Consider the following 10,865-nt stretch of genomic DNA (forward strand, 5'->3'; position numbering starts at 1 on the left):
GAGGTCAAGTCTACCCTCTCAGGTGGATAAGAAATATCCCATGGCACTGTTTTGAAGAGATGGGGAGGTATCCTTAATGTCCAGGCTAATATTTAACCCTCAATCAAAAAAAAATTGGTCATTGCACATTATTGTTTATAGGAGCTTGTTATGTGCAAATTGGCTGCTGTATATCCTACATCAGTGGCTACACTTTGAAAGTACTTCATTGACCATAAAGCACTTGATCATGAAAGGTGCTATACAAATGCAATTTTTATGTCATAAATGTGGCTTTGCTCCCATCAGAAAAACCAATCAAAACATACATCTTACCCCCCCCCCCTCCAAAGAAACACCACACTTTTAAGTCGGCTGTGCCAAAAATAAAACATTTATTACTCATTCTTATACATTGTTTTCTGGTTACATGACACTGGTAGTGCTCACTGATTCCGCAGGTGGTGGAGAATATACATTCCAGATACATGTTCTCCAAAACAAGGCCTTGGTATGTGCCCATTGATTGGATAGAAGTTGATCAGTGGATCAAATCAATCCATTCTGCTTGGAGTTTAGCAGTTGAAGCTGTGTTGAAAAAAAATCCATTGAGTAAATGGAATCTCTTACCATCTCAGCTTAATTATGAGACATCCAATCAATGTATTTTTGGCTTCAAATGAAGGTGTTCCATGGTTTAGGGTCTAACTCAAGGTGGAGTGATTGAATTCGGGGAAGCAGGAGATCAGAACTGATGCATTGCAGACATAGGGTTGTGGGGTTGCGATTAGAGATAGGAAGCAGGATTTTCTGGCCTCGCTCGGCCCAAAACCAGAAAATCCCACCCAAGGTCCACGGACCTTTCCATGGTCTGCCCCTCACCCACTACGATTTCAGTGGCGTGCGGAACGGGAAAACTCACCCAAGGGAATGGCACAGCCATGAAGGGATTTGAAAACAAGGATAAGCATTTCGAAGTCAAGGTATTACTCAACAAAAGTTAGTGTAGGTCAGTGAGCATAGGGGTAAACTGTGAATGCAAGTTAGGAGACAGGCAACAGGTGGAAGATCAGAGGCTGGCCAGGAGCCCATTGGAATAATCAAGTCTAGAGGGTTTCAGCAGTTTGAGCCCGAGGCAGAGTCGTTGGCTATATTGTGGACGTGGAAATAGGCCGTCTTGGTGATGCTGCGGCTATGTGGTTGGAAGTTTACCACTGGGTCAATTATGACACCAAGTAGTCGAGGTCAGCCTCGGACAATTAAGAGCAAAAGGGATAGAGCTAGTGACTCTGGGAACACGGTTTGCAACACGTGCTGAAGACAATAAAGACTTGCTTTCATCCCAAAGTGCTTTATAGCCAATGAAGTACTTTCAAAATGTCATCGTCACTTTTATAAAGTAGGAAATGCAATTTGCACTCAGTAAATTCCCACAAACAGCAATGTGATCATGACCAAATAATTTGTTTTTGTGATGCTGATGAGTGATCTCTGGGGTTAATCCCCTTAGTCTTCTTTGAAACGTGCCTTGGGATCTTTTATATAACCTGACAGAGCTACGTGGCCTCAGTTTAATGTCTCATCTGAATGACAGCACTCAAATAGCATAGCACAGTATTGCACTGGATGTTCAGTCTAGATTGTTGTAATCAGGTCGAAGTTAGAGGCATTAGAAGGGTACAAGAGGTGGGGTGATGCCAAGTTCACAGTGCACATCTTACCCCAGGAGGAAAATATTGATATTACATTTGAATTTTAAAGAAATATATACAAAGTAGATAACAATTGCTTCTGCTGCTGCCACTAAATGCTGCAAAACACAATGAGGAATAATATTGCACGTGTATATCTATCTTTAAAAGAGAAGTTAATATCTTGGGCATGGTTCATTATTGGGAGGTTGTGACAATAGTTTAGATGCCAGTGTTGTTTTTGCCATGATGTTTCCTCCCAGTGTTTACTGGAATTCTGTGGATTAAAGGAATGTGTTTGATCAAAATTCTCCTGCATTTCAAACCATAATTGCACAAAAATCATGCATTTCCTTGGGAGTTGGTTTGGTTATAGATCTTAAAACATTCTTGTATGTCTGTGGGATTTGAATGAGCTACATGCGAAAGCTTCCTCTTCATTTTTATATGCTGACACTGGAAATTCCCCTTGCTGTTCAGTTCCCCATGATGTACAGCAATCAGAGGGGGAGGGAGCAAAGAGGAGAAAGAAAAAATAAAATAGCATAAGGGAAGCCTTTCATATGCTTTTTTTGTATATCTGGAACTATGCAGCTGAGAACATTTTTTTCTGGTTAGGAATACAGCTTCAAGTCTTGTCTTTTGGGAGGTGACCAGTTGCCATTTAGTATTTCTGCTGGTCTGGCAGTGATTGGAATTTGAATGCTACCACACTGCCTTAATCAAACGTGGCAAGGAATCCCTCTCGCATCTATTTGTGATCAACGGGAACAGGCTTTTTAACCAGTTTCTTTTGGGGGAATACATCTGGTTTTAAGTTCCTATAATGGCAAACAAAATACCACTTTAAAAACTCCACTGGTTATATTCAAAATTTGATCGAAACTGTTGCATGGAGATAAAGTCTAAAAGTATGCATTCCATTTTACAGAAGCGAGTCAAGTTTGAAAGGCTGCAAACATTGGAGATGATTCTTGTTCTTTCCACGTCAAAGCCAGCGCTGCTGATTACACAGGGCAACCTGTGCCCGAGATTATCCAAGACAACTTGATGCAATGTCACATGCAAGTAATGTGATGGCCTTTTCAACAAGAATTGCACCACTGTGTTGACAAAACTGTAAGGTAGTAGATAGGGAAGGAAAAAAAAAAGTGGTTTCCTACGTGTTGAAAACTCTGTTGCTTGATTGTTTAGTTTATGAGTAATTAAATTAGCGGAGCTCCCATCACATTTCTCAAAATGAATTGGAGGGTACATTGTTAGCCATAAACAAAGCCTGACCAGACAAGACAGGGCAGTTAAGAGGGGGCAAGAAGCACATGGAACAATAGACCAGTGGTTCCCAACCTTTTATATGTCTATACTATATTAACAAACAAAAAGGCACACCTATTTTTAGTCTTTTCTTTACTGGGGACTTCATTTTTAACTTCTCCTAGTCCTCGCTTTTTATCAAAACCTCTCCCTGTCTTTCTTGCTTCTCCCACGGTTATTGCACCCCGAGTTTTCGCTTTTTGTCCAGACGCATGGGACCTTTTGTCTTCAGCTCCAAGTCCCATTGATCATGCGTACGGGCCTGACTAACATTAAAAAATCTAAACAGCGCATGTGCGGCTCCTTCCCAGCTGGCACATGCACAGGAAGCCCAAGATTTGCCTTGGAGGTGTCAACCACAGAGCTGAAGACGAAGACTAGTTTTAGTTTAGTTATGATTTTTTTTAGTGGCACAACTAGTTCAGCTGTTGTTGCATCCCACACAGGAAGTCAGCTGGAGTGGGGTATCATGCTGAGAGGCAAAGGGATGTGGATACAATTCATTGTTATATTTCCATTAGATTCCTGTGTCCACATTTATAATAAACTGATGAGCAATAAATTTTCCACTTCCAAACAAACCCAAGAGATTTTAAACAGCAGAATATGCAAGCTTGTCTTCAATGGTCCCAATTCACACTTATGACTGGAAAGATTCAGTACATGGATGGAAGTGGACATGAAGCTTTACACTAGAGTTTGGAATGCTATTCAAGCAGACTGCCAGATGTGTTATTGATGTGGAATTCAGCAATTGTAAAACCAGGCCTAGTGTCCAATTTTTGCTCTATGTGGGTACAAGCAATCATTACCAAATATTCCTACTCTGATCTTTTAAGTGTCTCTGGGAGCAAGGTCCTTATCTTCCTTTGGATTAGGTATTCCTTCAGTCATTGTTTGAACCAGAGCTGTAATGAGGTCTAGAGCCGAGTAGTCCTAGCAGATATTGATGCAATTAAGCCTCAAAAGGTTCATGGGGTAGTTATTGCATTTATCCAGATTTTTGTGATGATACTGTGCCTGTTACAAGAAAGATGAAACATATTTCTTAGAGGTAGTATTTTGTTGCAAGGAGTTGATTTGTCGGAAAGAACATGCAGCTCCATGCTGAGACTGCAGGGCAATAACTCATTTTAGCTAATGGTGTGTTTGTCTAAAGAGAGTTAATGTATTTGTGTTCAGAGTCGGTTCATTGACAGGGACTGAGGCATATGCTAAATGGAAGGAGCCAAGCTTCTTGCAGGGAAGATACCTAGTTTCTCTTTCAGTTTTAAAAACAAGCAGTTTCTGAAAGAAGCAAAATGTGTCTTTCTGTCTCTCTCCCCAGAACTAATTTGTTTAACTATAACAAATTAGTCTGCATGGGTAAATAAAATGTTGTCCAGTGTGTCAGTAAAATCATGCCTCACATTATTGCCAAAAGAGCAAATTGTTGTAGTCTTAGTCCGACTTCATAATATACCTTGAGGTTTCGGATCTTGCACCCCAACTTCGGCAACTTAACTTTGTCGGGTTCAAATATTCAAGACAGTAAGAAATAGAAGGAAGCACCACCACCAATATGGTGGAAATTTGAGAAAGGGCGAGGGGGAGAAGGGCGTGTGCAAGGTCAATTCAAACTCACATTGGATTCAATGCTTTCCTTTGAGTTTTATGACATTAACCGACTGGAATGGCACACAATGGGCTATTAAACCGCATTTTAGTACAAGATTACTGCCATTACTCCCACATTATCCAAGTATTCCTGCAAGCAGGTTTGCATGGTTTCATGCATTCAACACATTGTTTTAAATTACAGTTCTGCCAAGATTTCAGTAATCACAAAATGCAGCCTTTAATGCAACCATACACTTGATCAACACTGGACAGGAGGAGTGTTAAACTGGAGTGGCAAAACAGATTAGCATTCATGCCCAAAAACTACAAAAGCAAGCAAATATACTGTAGCAGGGTGGGGAGGAGAATGAAAAAGACATACAAGGGGAAAGGTTACGGGCCAGAAACAAATACCGCTCATTAAGTATGGGGAAGACCAAAGCCATCGATTTACACATCCCCACTCCAAATGTCATTCCTAGCTACCAATCCCATCCCTCTCTTGGAAAACTATCTAGGATCAAGTAAGTCTGTTCATAACCTTGGTACTACATTTGTTCTCAAGATAAGCTGTCAACCTCATTCCAGCCATTACAAAGAGAGTTTATTTCCAGATCCATTGAACCACCCAACTTTGTCCATCTCAGCTCAGCAGCTGCTGCAAACTTTCTCCATGCCTTTGTTACTTGTGACCATTTAGCATTCAAGCCTCTGTGCACTCGATGTTATTCGTACCTCTGCAGTCCATGTCTGGTCACACAAGTCCTGTCCCCTCATCACCTTGCACGCATCTTCATTTTAAATTAAGCATCACTTAATTTAATCACTCCACCCTTGGTGGCCCTGCCTTGGCCCCATACACTCCTTATATTTTTCCACGTCTTTCCTCCTTTTACAGTCTTACCAGGTTTTTAATCATCTGATCCAGTAGCTTATGTGCTCATTGTTAATGAGGCACTGCCAGAACAGGAAGTATTCTAAAAGGTGCTATATAAACACAAGTCATCATGACTAAAAGAGCAACAAGCTATAATGATCATGTGGAAGTGAATGGCAAGCAGCTAGTGCCCATAGAATCATACAAAATCAAGGAAAAATGTGTTCCAATATAAAAAACTTTGGAATATACAAAAAATAAAACCAAGTAATCAAACATTAGCACATAGGGCCTCAGAATTTCAGTTTCATTGGTGTAATTTCAACATTACAGCTTGCTCAGTTCACAACCAACTATTCAACAGACAAGCACACCATATTTGGGGAACTTCCCCATTAAGACTTTCAGTTGAAATATATTTTGACAAGGCACATTATTAATATTTAACAATGCAAAATTTGTTCTCAACTGTAGAATATTCAAACATTATACCCTAAAGGCAAAAGTATTTAACAGCTTGAAATAAAAGCTACATATAGCTGGAGGTGAAAAAAAAAAGCAAAAACAATGTTATATACAGGAAGCTGAAGTAGTAATGCTTCCTCCTTTACCACTATTCTTTCAAAGAGGGCACAACGACGGATTTTTGTTGATTACCATTAAGCCAAAAAAAACGATTTCAACATCCCATGTCTGAGAATATCCCAAAGAATACAATAAATGAATATCAATATATTAATAGTTCCATGCACAAGATAAATGCTCATCCCACCATAGGTAAAAATGAGCTTTTCAAAAAGCTGCTCAAGTCCAAAGCATTGTAAATGCTTTTCTATACTTATAAAATTAAATACTATTATAGGATTTAACATGTGATGGGACGTTTGAATTGTAACCTTGCCAATGACATCAAGTTTAGGCTATTTTCTTTCTTGACCACAATTGAGTTGCGTTCAAAATTCTGACCTGCATGTACAATGTATTTTTAGAATACACCTTTGATACAGTACAGAATTAGTAACACTTGTTCTTACAAATATAAAGTCAAAAATTACTATTTGCAATATTTTGGCTTTTTCAATATTAATGTTTACACTGTACATAAATATGGAAATGCTATATTTAATGTGACATGGTTTATAAAATTACAATGGTTGTGGCTGAAAGACCAATATTAATGAGGACAAAGTCAAAGTTTGAGGTCAGAGTTGCCATACTGAACAAATTAGTTATGAACATCATTATTTAGCAACCATAAGGCCAAACCAAGGTAATAGATTCATTTAGTCAGGGCCCACAAAAACCTTTCAAACTATAAGACTCAGGCACATGGTGTATATATATATATATATATATATATATTTACAATCACACACATTTGTATGCATGAGTTTCTTGCACGAGTTTCTTGCACTGAAACAGGAAAACATCCAATGGATGGTGGACATACTTTGCCCAAATCTGGATTACTAAACAAGTTAGTGCAATTCTTTGTGATTCTCAGATCTGGGCTGTAGAAAAGATTCCAATGTCCACAGCTCACCCACAACCAAAACCATAACCAGAACAAAGGCTTTCAAGCCCCCTTCTTCACACAATGCCTTTTAAAAACATTAAATGATACTTCATATTGTGTTGTAGGCAGTATATTAAAAGAAATTTAAAAGTGTACAAATGTAACACTAGCAGAACTGCAGACAAAAGTTTTGAGAATCTCCATATTTCTTCCTGTTCTGCCCCGCAGGATGGTAACCTTTAAAAATACCTTAGAAATGGAGATATAAAAATGGAAAACATTGTGCATGAGAAAGGTATCTCTTCTCGGATGTTAACAACTGTTCCAATTGGTAAGATGCACCAGTCTATCGGACAGCAAGAAGGCAAGCTAACCCAGCTATGCCAAACCCAGCAACTGTTATCAGCATATTGCGTACTGTTGACTCTTGCCAATGGTCATCACTGCCAAAGAATCTGAGAAATCCCTCCTGTTAAAACAAAGAGAGAACAGGTTTACCACATTTAGCAAGGCAGCTTTATACATTCATTTCCAATGGACAATTGGAATCAATCTCAATAACAAATCTATCTGCCTCTACAAAATAGAGCAACAGAAAAGGAGTAACTATTATAGGATTTAACATATGATGGGACTTGTTCTTAGCGAAATATCAAGTCAAAAATTACATGACACGAAAACAACAAAAATGACCTTATCTTTCAGAACAGTGCTAATTATGCATTTTAATTTGTAGTTTCTCCTTCTGCAAATACCCAGAAAAACAGCGGTGCAACAGCTTTATCAAAGACTTATAATGGTTCTTTTAAAAAATCCATCTGGGCATTGTCCACGAGTGCAACCAAGCAAATTAGACAACTATAATACCTTCAACAATTCACCATTATCTCCACTATATATTTGATACATATTTCAATAAGATATCTCACCAAAAGAGAATGTATTAATGATCAGAATCAATTAAGGGCAAATTGCAAGTGGAAGCATTTTCAGGAGTACTTTTTTTGGAAAGAATGTTTGAACCCTATTTAGGTTTTCAGATTTTCTCAAAAAGGTGCACAAATTTCATAAAATTAGAAGAGACAGGTTTTAAAGGCCAAGCATAGCACAGTTCAACGTAGCAAGTCAACTCCATTCAGAAAACAGGGAAGACGACAAGCAGCTGTGTTTGCTTCAAGATCCACATTCAATATCATGCATTGTGTATGCATAAGCCCAGCTGGTGTATTTGTGTATCGCCTGCCAGATGTCTATGTAAATTTGCTTGGCCCATACTTCTTGAGGCAGTTTTCTTCATCAACATACTTATATAATCCACTTAACAGCACAAAAGCAATTTTTAGTGTATTTTTTATGTAAAGAGTTGAATTCTCAAATTGTCGATCAGATTAAAGTCCATCATATTACAACATAGTTTTAAAAAATTTGCCTCAAATCTACACTCTTCTCATGTACTGGATCAGTATCAACTTTGCATTTTCAGTACAAATCCCTAAGTCTAGATCATTTTTTTCTATAACATTCCTGTTATATGCTGCAGTAACACATATTGCAAGATGTAACTTTTTCTTGAGAACACATTACTTATCCCATACGCCAAAAGCAATGGAATAGCATATTGTGGCTTTTAAAACGAAGGCATTTGGAATATGCAGCACACCTTGCTTGGGTTAAATAATTTCAAAATGAAACCACCTCGGTCATGACTGTAGGATAGGAATGGGCAGAAATGCAATACCAACTGCTTTAGTTCAGGCTAAAAGGATTGATGGGGTGTGTCCAGCACAATTTGTCCACCCTCAGACCTCCAAAGGGCTGAATGAAGACCCCGAATGGTTTAAATGTTGAAATATTAGGGGGTGCAGCAGCACAGTATGTCACTAACACAAAGGTTCAGAAGGGAAAAGGGAGAATGAGATGCAATTACCCCAATCTTTTGTCTGGTCTGCCCTGCTGTGAAAAGCTGCAGGATTATGTTGCTCCCAGGACATCAGCATATCTGCCACCTTACTGTCAACCACAAGGGACGAGGGAGCACATATGTGATCAACCTTTTAGTTCGCCTTCAAAGTGAGAGGCACCTCAGCCATTGTTCAAGTCTGCCCCCACTTGCCACGACGCAGATCAGAAGGCAGGCAGAGTAGGGACCTAAGTGTTAATGTAAACCTGTGCTGGTGACACTAATAAACTTTAAGCAACATCCCTCATAAAATATACATCTATAAAAGCCCCTTCAAGCTCCCAATTCCCAACATTTAGCTGGTCTGCAGGGTGGGGCTCTCAATATCACATCCCTACTTCACCAGATTGTGGGCCCCCCCCAGCTCTTGGCAGCAATGGGAGAGAAGGAAAGGGGGAGAATCAGGTCTATAAAGAGGCATGTGTAGTGTTGTAGCTAAGGCCAGGGCCCTGGGGAGCCTCCCGGGCCCCCGGCACTCAACTCACCCAGCCCCCGTTCTGTTCAATCCACTCCCGCCGCTCCTTGCCCAGGTAGTTGGCCACACTCTCCGCCAGCGAGTCCGCAGGGCTGGGGCCGGCCTCCGGGCTCATGACGATGCCCGAGTCCCTCAGGTGGCGGCCCAGAACCCCGGCGAAGGCGAAGATGCTCACCACCCGGCCCCAGTTCATCTTCTCGTCGGCCGACATCTCCTCCACCACCCGGCGCAGGAAGTCGGCCGCGGCCGTGGCCGTGTTGGTCTCCTCCCGGGCCGGGCCCGATGAGGCCGCCGCCGCTGCTGCTGCTGCCGCCGCCGCTTCTCCTTCGGGCCCGGCCACCGCCGCCGCCGCCTTCCGCGGCCTGGCCGCCATTTGGAGGCCGTTGTCGAAGCGGCTCTTCATGTTGCTGAAGGCGGCCTGGTGCTCCTCCACCATCTGGTCGGCCACCTTGCGGAGGGTGAAGGCCGTCCTGCTGGGCGCCCGGGGCTCCCGTGCCGGGCTCATCAGGCAGTGCTGCAGGTAGTCGCGGGCCAGCAGCAGCGCCTCCTCCCTCACGCCCGGCCGCATCCTCCACCCGCTCAAGCTGCGGCCGCGCTCCAGCCGCGACTGCCCGCCGCCTCGCTCCGCCGTTGCCAGGGGTGATGCTGCCGGCCTCCGCTCGCTCACTCGATCGTGCCCCGCCCCCGCAGTGCCAGGTTGCCCCAGTAACACGCGCGCGCTCTCCTGCCCGCTCGCTCGCCCCCGTTGCCCGGTAACGCGCTCACTTCCTCTCGCGCGGACACAGACTGCGCCGCTGCCACGCGCAGGCCGCCCTTTAAACCGCGCCGCACCCCCCTCCCCTTGTGACGTTGCCGTTTAAAGGGCCAGCCCGGCCACGCCCCCTCTGCCAACTGTCACCCTCCCTCCCCACCGCAGCTGCCCCACCCCCTCCACCTGTGCCACCCTCTGCCCAACTGTTCCCCTCTCCTCATACCATCCCCTGTGCAGCAGCAGCCCCCTCCCCTCTTCCCCTCCCCTCTTCCCCTCCACCAACTGCCCTGCCCTTCTCCTCCCACAGTGCAGCAACTGCCCCTCCCCCAACTGCCCCCACCCCCTCCACCAACTGCCCCCTCCCCCTCCACCAACTGCCCCCTCCCCCTCCACCAACTGCCCCCTCCCCTCCCCCTCCAACTGCCCCCACCCCCTCCACCAACTGCCCCTTCCCCTCCACCAACTGCCCCCTCCCTTTCTACCAACTGCCTCTTCCCCCTCCACCAACTGCCCCCTCCCCCTCCACCAACTGCCCCTTCCCCTCCACCAACTGCCCCCTCCCCCTCCGTCAACTGCCCCCTCCCCCTCCAACTGCCCCCTCCCCCTCCACCAACTGCCCCTTCCCCCTCCACCAACTGCCCCCTCCACCAACTGCCTCCTCCCCCTCCCCCAACTGCCCCCTCCACCAACTGCCCCCTCCCAC

The 10,865-nt window shown here is 43.6% G+C and overlaps 1 protein-coding gene across 1 annotated transcript; it reads right to left on the bottom strand.

Moving 5' to 3' along the window:
* Positions 1-350: 350 nt before the first annotated feature.
* bcl2l10 (BCL2 like 10) lies at positions 351-10,192 on the bottom strand. Its single transcript, XM_078241367.1, has 2 exons — positions 9,422-10,192; positions 351-7,445 (listed from the first exon to the last, which is right to left on the bottom strand). Exons 1-2 carry the CDS (start codon positions 9,977-9,979, stop codon positions 7,323-7,325), a joined length of 681 nt encoding a protein of 226 aa, XP_078097493.1. The 5' UTR covers positions 9,980-10,192; the 3' UTR covers positions 351-7,322.
* Between the last annotated feature and the right edge of the window lie 673 nt (positions 10,193-10,865).

The sequence above is a fragment of the Mustelus asterias genome, chromosome 24 (assembly GCF_964213995.1).
Source record: "Mustelus asterias chromosome 24, sMusAst1.hap1.1, whole genome shotgun sequence".
Taxonomy (NCBI): domain Eukaryota; kingdom Metazoa; phylum Chordata; class Chondrichthyes; order Carcharhiniformes; family Triakidae; genus Mustelus; species Mustelus asterias.